Consider the following 17,635-nt stretch of genomic DNA (forward strand, 5'->3'; position numbering starts at 1 on the left):
AGTGTGGTTTGTTGTTTGTGTGTTTTGTATGTGTACGTGTGTGCGCATGTGTGCATGTGTGCATGTGTGTTGCGTGGTAGAAACTAGTCAATTGTGAATACTATTTTAAGTTAACTACCGTATTATCTCTAATATAAGCACAGTCTCCAATAATAGCACGTCTCCAATAATAGAACACCTTGGGCGGCATTCAAAAAATAAAGTGCTCAGTCTCCATTATAAGCACACTGTGTAAATTCATTATCTGTACCGGCGAAAAAAACCAGAAATGGGTGTGTCTGACATATAAATTTGGCATGGCAACATGCCTCTGAAATGAGGTTGAAATAATAATGGAACAGTCTCCAATAAAAGAACGTCTCCATTAATAGCACGGGGCAGAGCTACATTGAAAAAATAAAGGACCGTGCTTATATTAGAGATAATACGGTAAGCATATCTAGCAGGCAAACCCTTGTATACATAATGCACCGAAACCTGACTTGGACCAGTTGGAAGAGGAATTGGATGACTGCATAGGGCTTGAAAGTGATGACGTCAAAAGTCCATAAAAACAGGCTTCTATGTCAAATTAGATCCACTCTGACCATAGCTAAATACAGAATCTGGTGGTTAGGCTTGTCCTATTGCATGTCAGTGTGGCATTTCCGTATCAGCGAGTTGCCCTATCCCCGACCAGGATTGCCTAGGCCAATCAGTAGCGGCGGATCCACACTCGCCCTTCTGTGAAGGAAAACCGCTCTGGAAGTGAACCATGTGAATGGTTCCATTCCAGAACTGGACCCAAGTGGATGCGAAACACATGTTACATAACACTATGCAGAGAGAGAGAGAGAGAGAGAGAGAGAGAGAGAGAGAGAGAGAGAGAGAGAGAGAGAGAGAGAGAGAGAGAGAGAGAGAGAGAGAGAGAGGGAGGGAGGGAGGGAGGGAGGGAGGGAGGGAGGGAGGGAGGGAGGGAGGGAGGGAGGGAGGGAGGGAGGGAGGGAGGGAGGGAGGGAGGGAGGGAGGGGAGAGAGAGATGAATCAGACGATCAAAAAGAGAATATTCTGCATGAGTAGAACGTTCACCTAAGGCATTGTATTCCTAACAGGAAACATGGAAAATGGTGTGGCACAAGTAACAGTTATGCGTTAGAGTCCATGTTCCGGCATGCTTCTATTTTATATATTCCTTGGCTCACCGTCCGAGTACTCATGGTATTCCTGTTCGCAGTTTTCCTGATTCTGTTCCAAGAGAGCTATCCGGAAAGGCCACACGAGTACGAGACATTCGCCAGAGGCATCTACCAGCTGTTCCGCACGACAATCTCGCTGTCTGACCTGCCGTACGAGAGCATCCGGTCTCCGCACGTAGCCTCACTGGCTATTGCCTTCTTCATCATATTCCTGATCTTCTGCGTCATTCTCCTGGTCAACTTCCTGATTGCACTGATGAACAGCTTGCAGACAGACACGCTCGCAGAGGCTAAGCTCATCTGGCGCAGATCGGTGAGTAACATACTTTTATTCTCGTAGCTATGCAGAAGACGTTACTTCAGTAACGTCTGGCGCTAGCCAGGGTCCACACAGCTTTAATTCGGTGTTTGTTTGTTTGTTTGTGTGTTTGTGTCACGCCTGGCGCTATCCCGTATCTGTCCCGTACCGTACCATCAAACACAGCTGGCCACATACAGCTGGCCGCAATATTCAAATAGGGCTTTCAAACGCAAGATCATAACGTGAAGCATCTTGGAAGAATGAGTATGAATGCGAAGTGTATGGGGGAATGCATGTAGGGCGTTAGTGCGGGTTCGAATCCCAGGTTATGCCTGAAAAAAATAGGAGACTTGAAAAATGTATAACATCCTTATGCTTTTTTTGCCTGGATCATCAAGGCGGTAGACGGTGTCGTATTACCCTCGACCGTACCTGTCCCGTACCTGTCCCGTACCGTACCATCAAAGACGGCTGGCCACAATGCATATTCAAATAGGACTTTCAAATGCAAGATCATAACGTGAAGCAACTTGGAAGAATTAGTATGTATGCGAAGTGTATCGGGGGATGCATGCAGGGCGATAGTGCGGGTTCGAATCCCAGGTTATGTCTTTAAAAAAAAAGGAGAAATTTATAAGAATAAACAACATCTCTATGCTTTTTTTGTCTAGGTCATCAAGGCAAAAAAGCATAGCGTAGGGCCCTGAGCTTCCAAGCTCTCTCGTTATTATTATTTATTTTATTTCACCGTCCAAGGGCAGAAGCCGGTGCACAGGAGGGGGCGTTAACCAGCCATGGCAAGAGGAGGAAAAAGAAAGAAAAAAGGAAAGAACATAATAATCGTAAGAAAAGAACTCATCAGCGGGGTTAACAACAACAACAACAACAACAACAACAACAACAACAACAACAACAACAACAACAACAACAACAACAACAACAACAACAACAACAACAACAACAACAACAACAACAACAACAACAACAACAACAACAACAACAACAACAACAACAACAACAACAACAACAACAACAACAAATATCTCTTATCGGCGATGGTGCCATCGTGAGAATAAAGAATTCAATTCAAAAACAACAACAACAACCACAACAACAACAACAACAACAACAACAACAACAACAACAACAACAACAACAACAACAACAACAACAACAACAACAACAACAACAACAACAACAACAACAACAACAACAACAACAACAACAACAACAACAACAACAACAACAATTCGAAGTGATGTAAATCACTTTCCAACTGTTTAACCCACAATCTCACCTTCTCATAAATTTATCTCTTATTGGCGATGGTGCCATCGTGAGAATAAAGAATTCAACAACAACAACAACAACAACAACAACAACAACAACAACAACAACAACAACAACAACAACAACAACAACAACAACAACAACAACAACAACAACAACAACAACAACAACAACAAGCATGGGTGCGGCGAATGAGATTTTCAGTCTTTGACCACTTTGTGGTGGGTCTGATCTACTCACCTCCCCACCACTTTAGGAGCTGCATCTGCACCGAGCCTTGCTCTACAGAGGGTGGTGGCGTTCCTACGGATGCGGAAAACTCGGCCTCCAGCCGTGTCCCACACGAACCGTGAAATGATAATTAATTATTGCTATTACTGCCCTTGGTGAGGTATTGTTGATGAACTGTACATCCTCAGAAGTCAGGGGGCTGCATACCGACAAAATGCCGGCAACATTCTGAAGAAGCATTCACATTCCTTAAGTTTATAGTAGTTCGTATTGAGACTAGAGGGACCCAGCACTGGGATTTCAGGCGGTATGGCCAAATGGGATACTTGACCACAATTGAATATTATTGACGAAAAACCCGTTTTGCACGAATCTATTAAAGTGGATTGACCTTTTGAAATAATGTTTGGCCATTGCCGGAGCAGCCAGACTGCATGCCACACCCCAGGATTACTTGTAGTACAAGTCATCATTCAGTAGTGAGCACTCTAAGTCATCATTCAGTAGTGAGCACTGTCAGACTATAGAGATGGACAGTTCAGGATGTGTTGGTATAAAAACACTGTCCCTGAAGCTACGCAAAAGATATTTCACCTGACGATAAGGCTTGAAAGCATACTAGTGAAACCGAACACTTTCAAGATGTCCGTAAAGAGCCTGAAGTGTGTCCTCTTTTTCTGAATATCATCTCATTCTTGTCTCCAAGTAAGCTGTGCAACAGACGATACTTTAGTAGCGCCTGGTTCTAGCCAGTGGCCACAGCACTTTATTTCATATGTGTGGTGTTCCGTCAGGGCCGCCGGTACGAATCACATGGTGCACTATGTCTTTTGAAAGCCCTATTTGAATATTGTGGCCAAAATGCATGGTAGTGAATGAAAAACCGTAAACAGTTTGGCACCTATGAAATCAGGGGATGGCCCACGCCTGCACCTATGAAATCAGGGGATGGCCCACGCCTGCACCTATGAAATCAGGGGATGGCCCACGCCTGGAAAAAAGAAGTAGAAGTCATTGTACAAAGCATACCACAGATGAAAACATTGGCAGATAGTAAAAGATGGTGAAAGGATCACAGAGATCAAAGAGAGAGGAAAAACTAAAGGGATAGAATAGCAGCCTCGGCAAACAGCAACCTCAGCGGAAGAAGTGGGGGTGTACAAGAACACACACCTAGCACCACGCAGACATATATGGCTGGCCCGCAGCTGAGCGAAACACAGGCGGCAGCGGAGCATAGCGATGACTGCAGAATAGCCCTCACCCGACTTTTCTGACAGCAGCGAGTCTAGCGCTATCCCGTACATGTTCCGAACCGTACCGTTCCGTAAAAGACAGTTGGCCACATATTGAAATAGCGCTTTCAGCGGTAGGATCATAACGTGAAGCAACTTGGTAGAATGTGTATGCGTGCAAAGTGTATGGATAGAATGCGTGCAGGGCGATAGTGCGGACTCTAATTATCCCATGCTGTTTGTTGGGAAAAGAAGAAACAAAGTTCGGAGCACGGCGTGGGGAATCCCCCTAGCTGTACCAACATCCTAGTGTAATTCTACGGTTGTTGTAAGGGTAAGTCAGACTGACCTTTCAGCATCCGGAGGAGATCCGCCACTCTCCGGGATCAAGGTACAGGTGCAGCTCCTGAACCACAGGAACGTGTCTATGTCAGATCACCAGCCGTGATCGAAGCTGTGAAATCACATTGACCGCCTTCATGCATGCAGTATTCAAGCTGATTTGAACATTGAACATGGACACATTGTGCCATTGAACGGCATTGCATGTAAATCTTGCACTGTAACACATGTTCACTGTAACACATGTTCACTGTAACACATGTTCTGCTATGCGGACATATAGCATGTACTCTGTCACTTGTTTTTGTCAAACTGAGGAACCAATTAGATCTACCCTCTCTCGGGTATAAGAATTATTATTATTATAACTGTAGAAAAGAAAAGGACATATGGATACGAGTTAAGAGTAACTCTCCATCACTGTATCTGGATACTATATACAGTCAGAAAGTGCAATAACTAGGCACAAAACTGACAGAGTACTGAGACATTCGACGTCCTGACACCTAGCTTCAACACATCTCCGTAGCGCTAACCGACAGCCTTCCAACTTGGAAGGTTCAAGGTTATGAAAAGACCAATAACTATTAACTTTTATTTTACTAGGGTGTTTCCCACAGACCTATGGTCTTCTTACGGGAGCCCCTAGGAAGGTTATGCATGAGCGGTAATCTGTACAAGTACTGTACGAACAGTGGAAGGCAGCATATTCCACTCTGGCATATTCCACCGGTCAGCAGCGAGATATAACCGATTGACTCGTATCACATACTTCTTTTCTGTCATGTTGCGTGTCCTCCTGCCACTTGTATCTACAGATCATAGCTAGCTTGTTCATGGTGGAGCGGCGGACACCGGTTTGGGTGCCATTCCACCCAGGCCATAAGAAGATAGGATTGCGTGGCCGTGACCTCTTGCTGCCGGATAAGAGGAGAGAGCACCGTCCCAAACGCGAGCCCAACGATCATGAACTACGGTACGCTGCTACTGGGTTTACGTGTTTCTATGATACGTTTTAGTAACGTTCCTCAGTGCACACCGGGTGCCACGGGTGCCACAATTAATAATTCAGGAATGTTTTAGGAGATAAGCGTGTCAGGTTTGCAGGAATGGACTCAGTGTTGTGCAATGTTATTGCATGATCTGATTGTTTAGTAATTGGTGGTGTTAGTGGACAGTGTAGCGTAACTTGTAGTTCCTTGGTCTTTCTCTTTAGTATAGATAAGCTTGTACTCAATTAAAAAAAAGAGTATTCTAACCTATTACTATAAAAGTCCCTGGTCAAATAAATAATAGAACCATCCGCCAATCCGTCCCGACATCCTTACGACACGATCAGAGTATGCAAACTGAGAGTGCTCTAACTGCGGGACACGCGTCAAGCTTTTCACAAAGGCAAAGAGTAGACATCAGTTCTACTACGCGTTGCAAACGTATGTGCCTTGTTTGCTGCCCATTTGTATTTCTGCTAATGACACAGATATCTCTTGCTACATGAACCCGACGCTCCTGTTCCGCAGGCATGTGATAAACAGGATGAGACACACGAACCACGCGCCGAATCACGCCAACCGCAAAATCCAGGCCAGGGACAATGGCAAAGTCCTGATGAAAATCATGAAATGAATTAATTTAGTTAAAAAAATCCAGGCCAAGACTCGGGTCGGGAGCAGGATCCAGAAGCAGAACGGAGCGGGTATGCGATCATGTTCAGAACGGGCGACCAAGCTGTCAAGCAGCTGTAGAAACTCACTTGGCATTGCCTATGGCACAGCAGACAGGTGACTGTACTGTTTGGCGCTAATCCCATGCAATGGTGGTTGTAAACGGCCCTGGACCTTGCTAGACTCATATAATTACTATATTGTGTGTTATGATTATAAGCATGATGGGCAGTTGCAGTATCATTGCCCAGAGACTGTTCACTATAGAGGCTTGCAAACCACGGCAGCAAGCAGTAAGCATGCAAGTTATTTACCCTGCCGAGTGTGTGTGTGGGCTTTTACGATTTGTTTAAGAAAAATTGACATGTGGAGATACAGTAAGTGTGGTAGACAGCACCTCACGGCATATCACAGCACTTCACGGCATATCACACAACGAAAACTTTACTGCAAATCCTTTCTTTGCTCGTCGTTCTATAGGTTCCGATTTTGTATAATTGGTTTTACCAGTGTTCTCTGGGTGTTAGCGGCCGTCGTGAGTTCCCTTCGGCAACGGCCACGATAATTTACTTTTACTTTTTTTGTACTATCTAGCGGTGTGTTCAACTTCATTCTTTTTTTACTACCCGTATTTTAGCTATTAGGCCAAACTAAAGAAGGTGTGTGGTTCGACTAACATGGACATTTTTTTTACGGGCGGGCGGGCGGTTTTTTTTTTTTTTAATATATTTTTTAGTACATGTAAATACACTGTATACGCGTATCGAGTAGACTCTACTACCAGCACAAGGCAGCAGTCGTACCACTCACTGCACTGCACTGCAGTACAACTACAAGTACAAGTCAAGTCCAAAAGGAGCCGCCTGCGTCCGCAGACTCACGCCGCACAGCACGTAGACGTGGACGTGTTCAGTCCACGTACGTACGTCAGTCACACGACAGCCCGCCGAAAAAAAGTTACGGTCGGGCTGAAATTGTACGGTCGGTCGGGTGAGTCGAACCACACACCTTCTTTAGTTTGGCCTTATTATTTTATTTTATTTCTTTCCTTTTTTTTACTCTAGTTATCTTGTGAGAATGCGCTTTTTCTTATAGGATGGCACGACTTGCGCGTCTCTCCCGAGACCTAAACACAGTGCATGCAAATTGCATTGCCAAAGGCTGCTACTGAGGCATGGGATACTTGTGTGCGTCTGTTCGTATTTGTTCAACTGCATTTTTGAACCACACTTTCTTTCATGTCATGTGTTCATGCCATCGTGGCCTAGGCCGCAGTATGGCCACTAGCCGGTTATCCAAACTCTCTTGCTGATCGTACAGTCATGCACATGTATTTGCGTGCATGGTTACACTATGATGCTGACATCTATTCTTGTGGGTGTGCATATTGCATGATTTTATTTTATAATTGACTGTAATTGCGGTCTTCCATGTTTCTCGGCGATTTGCGTCACGTTATGAATATGAATCTCAGTGCTGGCAAGAGTGACAAACCTTGCTATTCTCAATCGTGTTGCTCCCCAAAACCAGCTACACACACACTGAACAAGCATTGCATGACACTATGACCAGATCACCATAGCAACGCAAAAGAACACAGAGCACCAGCATGATGTTTTGATATTGGGAATCACACACCAGCTCAATTCTCAAGCCCAAAAATTGATGAATACAAAACACAGAGCGACGCAACAAGAGATCATTCGGCAACCAAACCAACCTGGGTCTAATGCACTGAATAGTCCTGAAATACGCAGATCACACAAAGCAGTGCAAGCACATACTGTTACAAGGTACATGCCAGGGAGTCGTATAGACCCGGGAGGCGACACGAGGCCTTCCGGGCCGACTATGATTGACTCGCGGCACTTTCTCCCACTTTTCCCTCAGATATCCCCGGTGCGCGCCCTGAGTTATAAACCAACTACTCCGCGTACTTGGGAGTACGAGTGTGCACTCCGGGGGGAACAGACTCGTGCACAATCGTGGGAAATCGTAGCTCGAAAAGAAGAAGAAGAACGAACTACTTTTCCAAGTTACATGACAGTTAGTTGCATTTGATGATCGTGATGGAGGCAGAGAGTGCTGCTGATCGCGATCCGGGTCAAGAAGTACCTCCTGATCCTAAGGAAACTTCAGCTGATGTACGTTCTCTTCGCGTGAACGCTCAGTCTGTGTTGGCTTGGGCCACAGGTATGGTTTGAATTCTAATTTTCTATGTTATTATATTTTTCAATTTGTCTTGAAACTTTCGAGCGGCTTCTGATCTGGTGCTCGTACTGCGTAATAAGTTTGCGAATAATCATGAATTGGAAGAACTACTTGTAGGTTGATAGAGTGCAGTACTTGTTCAACGGTTTCTACAGAGCGTTCCGAATCCCAGCCCCTATGGACCCACAGAAGGCAAGAAGCTTGCGTTGCAAAGCTGCTGTCCCGCCTGACTGCGGAGAAAGAAGACTCTTTCATGGTTGTTCTTCTGCCGCTGCTGACGTCCATCAGCTCTGTCCTGCTTCCAGCAGCAGATAGGCCTGGATTTCAGCGAGTCGTGTCCCAACTCCGGTGTGAACGATTTCCCGACGTCAAGACGAAGTGGGGTCAAGTCATGGGTGTTGCAAGGAAGCTGTCACAAGATGATCCAGTATTAAACGGTGGGTTTTGTAAAGCTGCTCTAACATTTGGATACTATTAATTATAACATTAAATTTGTATTCACGAAGCCATGCCCAAGACGTGCGGCATAGCGTGCGTTCGTGTGTATGTGTGTGCGTGTGTATGTGTGTGTGTGTGTGTGTGTGTGTGTGTGTATGTGTGTGTGTGTGTATGTTGTGTGTGTGTGCGCGTGCGCGCTTGTGTATGTCGTAAAATCCCGCCAGAGCGCCCCCACCTCCGCAACCATTCGAGTAGATCCATTTGGGGAGGGGCGGATGGGCGAGTCCTGCTTGCCGCTTTCAGTACTACATGAAAAAGTACTCACCCTACGAAAACTGTGCGTGCGTCTCGTACACCCACCAAAAGTCGAGAGCTGGGAGCCGTACAAGCCCATCAAAACCCTAGGGTGTGTGCAATCCCTGGTCAAGAGGGTGGGAACTGTTGCATACATTTCCAACCAGGTCGAGGACGCGTCTGCAGTACAGTACGGCCTCGCACTTCACATAGTCATACGAGGATACAACCATTGTCACTTCCGTGACAAGAAGTCGGAGAGACGGGGCGAACTGGCGGGATTTTACGGTAATATAGAGATTCCGCATAACGTAATTACGTTAGTAAAAAACGTAGTCGATCTACGGAAAGTCTTACGTAAACTGCATGCGCATCTGTGTTCCGCCATACGGAGTTTTCAAATCAAGCAGCTGCCCTTGGCAACTCCGAATGCGGCAGTGTACAACCAGATCGACCTGGGGAGAGAGTCTTAAATCTGCACCCCAATCCACTTACGGACCAGCTACGTTATCAGAGCCCTATGTACGTACTCTACGTAGACAACTTTCCGTAAGTGGAGTGCAAACTCGCGAATTCACGGGTTTTTCCCGCCCATTAACGTAAAGTTGCTCAACTTTACGTACGAGAGGTTCTGCACTACGTAAAGTTGCTCAACTTTACGTAGTGCGGAACCTCTCTATTGGTAGACAAGATAACGCAATGACTCGCTTCAACCAAAATATTAAATCTCTCATTTTTGTGTATTCTTCCTCAGATAAAGCCGTCATGTCACCTACTTGGGCTAGCTTGATTGATGCTTTGGCAACACCTCACCAGGAGAACAAGAAGGACTTGGTATCGACTGTGCCGTCAGGTCATCGTCAACTACATGATGTAGCTATCGATGACCTAAACACACAGGTGATACGGTACCACGGAGGTTGGTGCGTAGTAGCTGTCCGGAGGGAGCTGCAGGCATCGTCTGGCGCGGAGGCTTTAGCGCTGTTGCCACTCATCAAGTGCTTCGGGGAAGATGTTGGTACTCAGCACCGTCCCTCCCTTGAAACCTTTGATACAGTGGTCCAATTGTCCCAGCAGCGCAGAGTTCAAGGTCAGTGAATGTAAAACTTTCCTGTTTGCAACTTTCCCTCACATTGACGAACTAATGTTGTGTTTCGCATTATGAAAGCAATTTGTTTAGAATATGAAAAGACACTTGGATATGAGTTATGAGTAACTGTCCACTACTGGAACAACATAATAGGCAGTCAGAAGATGGGATAACTTAGCACGAAACTGGAAGACTACTGAGACATTCAACGACTGCTTATTATCTTGTTGCAGTAGTGGATAGTTACTCATAACTTGTGCCCGTGTGTCTTTTCATATTTTACATTTAATATTGGCTCAGTATCCGAGTTTAAGGTAGCTAGAAAGAAACTAAAAAAACATGTTGTGGTGAACAGTCACTATTCTTAGTTTTACAGGTATCTTGCAATTGGTAGAGTTGATTTTTCGAAATACGCGAAACATTTCGGGCTGTCTTAGTTGCTTGCGGTTTTCCCTTGGTATGTCGTTGCTGTTTTGATTTGACTCGCGTTCCAAATGCGAAATGTTTTTATTTATTGATTTCTCATTCATTGCGCGGCCGAGGATGCAAAGCATTCCGGGCCAATTTCTCGTAATGGCCCATATTGAGCAAAATAAGTGGCAATTTTAGCAAAAAAAACGTCCAATTTTAGGGTGCTTATTACTCCACAATATCGATGGTGACCAGCTACCGCATACGTCACATTCAAAATAATTTGGGCCACAAAATGAATAAATTGCCTAATTGTTGGTATTGTATATGTTTTGTTTCATTCACTCATCATTGTTAGGTACTGCTGCACCGGTAGATCACGGGTATGCCTCTGCACCACCAACCGTTGAGAATGAGGAGTACAAGCACACATTTGTGCTTTTGCCAACAGCGTTGCCATTATTCAACCTGCTTAATGTAATTACTGAGAAGCAATTCCCAGTTATTTTGGCACAACAGAAGGCCAATGCCATTCCAGCCATGAGCCATCACCTCGTCCATGACAAGAGTGTGAGGGAAGCATTTGCCAACATTGTCTCTACAACAGAGTGTGCCGGGCTGCTGGATAGAATTGTCTACTATTTCCTCAAAAGCAAGCACAAGCAGCTCCTGCGGAAGTATGAGCTGCAGCCCCAGCAACGCTCCATGGCACTCAGATCTAGTTTGCGACTGTCAGCAAAAGGAAGCAGCACACACCAGCAAGAAGAGTCAGCATTGGATTTCAGGCGGAAAGTTGATGAGAAGAAGTTCGAAGAAGTGGTGTCCATGCTATGCAGGAGCGCTAATATGTCGTCACTGCTAGATAAAACAACTGTCGTTGGTTTGCAGGCTATCCTAGCACACCTTGGCGTCAGTAGTAGCGGCAGAAGCAATAAAGCAGATCGAGTGTCACGCATTGTGGAAATAATCAAGACCAAAAGAATGGAGCACAACACTGGGGAAGCCGCCAGCACTTCTACACAGGTAAGCACAACGGTGTTAAGACGCTAATGAAGATGTACTGGCGCAAGCATTTGATGCCGGCAGGGATGCAGATGTACCCGTGCATGCATTTGATTTCTGTGGCAATGGCATGTTAAGCGCTGCAGAGGAAAGATTCTTCGGGATAACATGGTGTGGAGCAATGCGTTAGAGTGATATAATTTGCGAGTGTCTGCAAAATAAAGCAGCGCACATTAGCAAGAAGATTCAGCATTGGATTTCAGGCGGAAAGTTGATGAGAAAATGTTCGAAGAAGTGCTATGCAGGAGCACTAATATGTCGTCACTGCTAGATGAAACGACCATCATTGGTTTGCAGGCTATACTAGCACACCTTGGCGTCAAGATCAGTATCAAAACTAATAAAGCGGATCGAGTGTGACGCATTATGGAAATAATCAAGACCAAAAGAATGGAACACAACACTGGGGAAGCCGCCAGCACTTCTACACAGGTCAGCACAACGGTGTTAAGACGCTAAAGAAGATGTACTGGCGCAAGCATTTGATGCCGGCAGAGATGCAGATGTACCCGTGCATGCGATTGACTTCTGTGGCAATGGCATGTTAAGCGCTGCAGAGGAGAGATTCTTCGGGATAACATGCGTGTGGAGCAATGCGTTAGATTGATAACCATAGGCCATGGCTGTCATGTTGTTGTTTGCACCACCCATTCCACGTTGCAGGCTAAAGTAGCTTTCCACGAAATCTTGGCTCAGTCGATAAGGCTTCAAATAGAGTTGGAGGTCTTTCATTTCCTCATCACTTGACATGAATTGTAGCAGTCCGGTGAAACCATCAGTAGTCACGCGCAGGTCGGTGTGTAGCTGGTCTGATATGAATGACTTTGCCCGGCCTTTCGACTGCTGGTGCCAGTTCTCAAACCATTGTAATGTTGTCTTCAGTAGTCTAGGCAGAGCATCGCGTGGGTTGGAAATTTTGTCGTGAGATGAGAATACATTGATAATATCTCTGACCTTTTCAATGTACTGTCGAGTCGAAGTTGTTGCCTCACGATCATAGCGGCGCATGTCTTCTTCTACTCTGCTATTGAAAATGTCGTACGCGAGTCGACTGCTCATACGAGAGAATGAAGTCAGCCACACATGGTCCCGTTTCAATGGTGTGTACTGGAGCTGCCTGTGCTGGTCACGGTTGTACACATCCTTTACATGTGCCCAAAGAAGTGGCTTGCCGTTTATTTCCAGGAGTCTGGGACACCATTGTTCGTATCCGCTTTTGGACAAATTATTCCGAAGCTTCTTAATTAGATGAGTTGGATCAGACATAAAAAATATGGGCCAGCCGGAGTACGGGTTGTGGGAGGACCCTTTGATATCTCCCTCAACTTGCAAGTTGTCCAATATGAATTTCCTGTTGCTCGCCGCTCCATCACAACATATTAGTAGCACAGTGAACCCAAATGTGTGGAGTTGCCGCACTCCACTCCACACCATATGGCTAATATTGTCTGCTGTCGGATTTTTGGTGAAGAAATAAGCGCAAGGATAGGTAAACGTGCCGAAGATGGACTTGAAGTGAAATTGAAAGACGTGTGTGGCTACTGCATGTTGTGCATCCTTACTGTCATCTCCTCCTGATTCCATGTCAACAAAGCCAATCAGTTGGTTGCCGCTGCAGTCCCAGACAAGACCTTCTTTTATTTTTACTTCGTCGAAGTACAGGCCTCCGATGTGTGTACGATCCGACTTAGCATTGTTGGCGTTGAGGAATTGCTCGTACAGGTCCCGCATGTTTGCCAGTGCTTCGTCTTGCCAGCCAGTTTTCGGCTGAGTAAAGTTCCTGTACCTCAGCAAGGTACGTCCGCTAGGTAATCTCAATAGTCCGCTTGACCTCATGGCCTCGTAAGATGTTTGGGATTTCGAATGCTGCCGGAGGCACCACCTCAGCACCACTGGATGCCAACGCATCTGTTCCGGATTGGTTGTTAGTGCCTTCGCTTGGTCTGTTAGCATTGGAATTATATTGGCATCTTCTGTCTTTCCCGTGTGTCGCCATATGTGAGTCTTAAACAGTGCTCTGTTTTGAAACTCCTTGTGTGTGCAGGATGCCCATTCACACTTGTAGCGAGGATTCAGCTGTGTGGAAGCTTCATCGATGTGGATGTGAGTCTGCCTGATATGATTCTGGAGTTTTTCAATGGTGTCAAAACTTTCATTACAGGTTGCCCATTTGCAGGAAGGATTGTTTGCCTTAGACTTTATCTGGTCGATACCACCTTGCATGTTCTTAAATATTGTGGAGCAATCCGGGTGTAGCTCGTCGATGCTCATCATGTTTCGTTTCGACTGCCGTAGGCGTTCGTTATCGGCGGATAGACGCTTGATAGTCTCGGCACTCTCTCGTTGGGCAGCAATAAAATCTGCTCTGCTCAGGTGAATGTATGCTGTTCTGCTGCCTGGCGGGGTATGGTTTTTGTGGCGCGATAGACCGCTACGCAATGTGCAGTCCATGGCCTTGCAGGCCGCACAGATCACCGGGCCATTTTTCGGCAGCAGAAGTGGACAAACAACAGTGCGAACGCACCGGCCAGGCATAGTATGCTCCTCCAGTCTCGCCACACACTCGCCAGATTGATTGTGGAAAATTCCGCCGTCCAGTCGCTCTTCAATCCAAGTTTTGTACTTAGCGTAGTTGCAGCCACCACAAATCACTCCATTCTCAAGTATTGACATCACCCTATCAAGACTGTCCATACAGTTCAGTAACTCGGGGGCATCTGGGTACACCTTTTTCAATTCAACAACCGTGTCATGTACCTTGACTTCGTACGACTTTTGTTCTCCATCCACTAACACGGTGCACACCGGACATTGTAGTGAAGTTCCGTAGTATTGCAGCACCAGTCCCTCGCCACATTTAATTGCTCTCCAGAGTTCTGCCCTGTATAGAAAATGAAATAAAACAAAAGGCACATTCTTAAAGGCGAAAAATGATGATCTATCTTTATACTTGCACTGAATCCACAATGCACGTTGGACATGAGTTTCAACTTTTCTATTTTTCTACTAGTAAAAATAACTGCATTCCTGAAGATGGGCCTTGCCCGAAAATTCGAATGATTTAATATCTCTTTTTCTTTTAGTGATTGGTGTAGCCCAGAGACCGTTTTGAGAGTGTCGTGAAGATGATTTTTATGGATATAGTGGATGGCTACAATGTCTTCGCACTTCGAGAAAAAATGGGACTTCAATTAAAAAATTGTCTTCACGCTACGCATTGACTTACAGCAATAATAGATGCGTGTACTAGAAATTAATGTAACTTAAAAATGACTTCTTACATGGAAACGTGCTTGTAGATCTCTGCCATGCCGAAGTTGCATTCAGTAGAGGTAGTAGTCTCTGTCAAACGTGTTTGCCATTGGCTCACGGCACTTGTAGCAGCTGATCGGACGATGCAAATGGACTCCCAGTCCACATTAGCTGGTTGAGATGCCTTCGAAAATATACCGTGGCACGCACTTTCCACTGTTGTTACATAGGACCGGAAGTGTGTTGTCCTGAGCTTGCCACGATACTTTCCGATCTGTCCATCTCCTCTCTTTGTTCGGTTGAAATAATTGAAGAGCTGATGGCTGGCAACTTGCTGGTCAGCTGGCAGGAATAGGTTTGCAAGTGTTGCTGCTGATTTGTACATTGAATTGCCGGAGTGACGTGGCCTCGAGTAGTCTGCCCCAGCAATGAACTGAAGAGTAGCGTACGTAATGAATTCTCTTGTTGACGGTTCATCGGTCCCTCTCCATGTCACCGGACTAGACTGAATTACTGGCGTCCCTTCATCGGCCTGCTTTTCGCCGCGAACTTCATGAGTCTTGAAATCTGGACCCAACATAATAAAAGTGGGACTCAATTGTGCAGTTCAGACGATAGATTGATGCAATAAGGGCTCATCGCAGAAGTGTTTAGTCATACCTGAAACGAACATCATTCATTTCGTACTCGGACCCCTCTCAACCCTCCGAAATGAATACAGCTTGCTATGCTGGACGACGAAAATCGCATGCATGTACATGTGTATGCATAGCGTTAGTCGACTTGAGATTTTAGCTCCCCCCCCCCCCCCCCCCCCCCCCCGCCATGAACGATGTTCGTTTCAGGGACAACCAAAAACTTGTGTGACCACTGACTTTCTTTCTCTGTTATCAAGCAGCAGGGCATAGATTAACGGCCGGACATGTTCCGGCCATTTTCGGCCACTGACTGAACGTTTTCAATTTCACCGGACATAGTGTCCGGTCAAAAAGTAAAAAAATAGCAGCGACCTTTCGACCTTTTTATGCAGAGTTGGGCATTCTTCGGAGCTTCGTGCCAAATGCGACTTGCATATCGTACAACTAACACGTACACCGTAGTCTCAGGCGTAGACTTCACTATATTTACTTGATCCGCCTGTAGCAACGCGTTGTTGCTACAGTCAATTCACACATGTCCGAGCATGTCCGGACAGATTTCAAAACGGAAGGACATTTGTCCGAGCTAAATGAAATCCTTTTAAGGATTTCATTTAGCTCGGACAAATGTAAAGCTATGCCCTGAGCAGTATGCATTATTTGTAACAGTAATTACTTGTCTGTGTCATGTGCATACATTGTCTTATTTCCTTTTTCAGGCTACAGCACAATCAGGGGAATGAAGTGAAGACTCCACTGCAACTGTACTTATGGTTGATGCATATGGCGGTAAATATACACCTGCCAACACACGCTCTCTAAACTGCAAAGTAATTTTGGCACAGAGCTCCCCTGCTCACCACCACCACCATCAGTTCGCGCCTGGCGCCTAGTTGATGCATGGTTAGTGGTATCCGACATAGCAGGCTGGTACATCAGGTAGCGCATGGCGCATAGAAGATGACACGGCAACGACATAGCTTGATTGCGACGTACATTTCGTCCCCGCTGGACTCATCAGGCAATCTTCTTGTTGGATGTCTTCACACGGAGCTTGACTCGGGAGAATGAAGTTGAGGACTCCACTGCAACTGTACTTATGGTTGATTCGAATGGTATTTACCGCCATATGAATCAACCATAAGTACAGTTGCAGTGGAGTCTTTAACTTCATTCTCCCGAGTCAAACTCCGTGTGAAGACATCCAACAAGAAGATTGCCTGATGAGTCCAGCGGGGACGAAATGTACGTCGCAATCAAGCTATGTCGTTGCTGTGTCATCTTCTATGTGCCATGCCTTATCTGATGTACCAGCCTGCTATGTCGGATACCACTAACCATGCATCGACTAGGCGCCAGGCGCGAACTGATGGTAATGGTGGTGGTGAGAAGGAGAGCTCTCTGTGCCAGAATAACTTTGCAGTTTAGAGATCGTGTCTGGGCAGGCGTGTATTTACCGCCATATTGCCTTGTGTGTATTTGCCACCATATGAATCAACCATAAGTACATTTGCAGTGGAGTCTTCAACTTCATTCTCCCGAGTCAAGCTCCTTGTGAAGACATCTAAGAAGAAGATTGCCTGATGAGTCCAGCCGTGACGAAACGTACGTCGCAATCAAGCTATGTCGTTGCTGTGTCATCTTCTATGTGCCATGCGCTACCTGATGTACCAGCCTGCTATGTCGGATACCGCTAACCATGCATCGACTAGGCGCCAGGCGCGAACTGATGGTGGTGGTAGTGGTGGTGATGAGAAGGAGAGCTCTGTGCCAGAATAACTTTGCAGCTTAGAGAGCGTGTCTGGGCAGGCGTGTATTTACCGCCATATTGCCAGGTGTGTATTTACCACCGTATGAATCAACCATGCGCTACCTGATGTACCAGCATGCTATATCGGACACCACTCACCCTACATCCACTAGGCGCCAGATGTGAACTGATGATGGTGGTGGTGGGAAGGAGAGCTCTGTGCCAGAATAACTTTTCAGTTTAGAGAGTGT

At 45.8% G+C, this 17,635-nt stretch overlaps 2 protein-coding genes and 1 long non-coding RNA gene across 3 annotated transcripts in view; all 3 read left to right on the forward strand.

The window, feature by feature from the left end:
- The window catches only part of LOC135817112 (transient receptor potential cation channel subfamily V member 5-like), a 30,410-nt gene extending 23,535 nt beyond the window's left edge, over positions 1–6,875 (forward strand). The window contains exons 14-16 of the mRNA XM_065330233.1: positions 1,214–1,488; positions 5,393–5,550; positions 6,055–6,875. Of these exons, the coding sequence (XP_065186305.1) occupies positions 1,214–1,488; positions 5,393–5,550; positions 6,055–6,205 (584 nt within the window). The 3' untranslated portion in view covers positions 6,206–6,875. The remainder of the gene's footprint in view (positions 1–1,213; positions 1,489–5,392; positions 5,551–6,054) is intronic.
- A 1,420-nt stretch (positions 6,876–8,295) lies between these two features.
- LOC135817113 (uncharacterized) lies at positions 8,296–11,933 on the forward strand. The gene is made up of 4 exons (XM_065330235.1): positions 8,296–8,431; positions 8,605–8,886; positions 9,936–10,271; positions 11,041–11,933. Exons 1-4 carry the CDS (start codon positions 8,299–8,301, stop codon positions 11,730–11,732), a joined length of 1,443 nt encoding a protein of 480 aa, XP_065186307.1. The 5' UTR covers positions 8,296–8,298; the 3' UTR covers positions 11,733–11,933.
- A 155-nt stretch (positions 11,934–12,088) lies between these two features.
- On the forward strand, positions 12,089–16,469 carry LOC135817114 (uncharacterized). The gene is made up of 3 exons (XR_010553511.1): positions 12,089–12,176; positions 13,789–13,847; positions 16,354–16,469. It is a non-coding gene; the product is annotated as an uncharacterized LOC135817114 (long non-coding RNA).
- Positions 16,470–17,635: the final 1,166 nt, after the last annotated feature.

This window comes from Sycon ciliatum, chromosome 5 (assembly GCF_964019385.1).
Source record: "Sycon ciliatum chromosome 5, ocSycCili1.1, whole genome shotgun sequence".
NCBI lineage: Eukaryota > Metazoa > Porifera > Calcarea > Leucosolenida > Sycettidae > Sycon > Sycon ciliatum.

Bases quoted from the DNA above. Each gene is read 5' to 3' on its own strand.
- LOC135817113 (XM_065330235.1), top strand. From the start codon at position 8,299: ATGATCGTGATGGAGGCAGAGAGTGCTGCTGATCGCGATCCGGGTCAA. The intron at 8,432-8,604 runs GTATGGTTTGAA...CGGTTTCTACAG, and splicing joins TGTGTTGGCTTGGGCCACAG to AGCGTTCCGAATCCCAGCCC. The intron at 10,272-11,040 runs GTCAGTGAATGT...CATCATTGTTAG, and splicing joins CCAGCAGCGCAGAGTTCAAG to GTACTGCTGCACCGGTAGAT.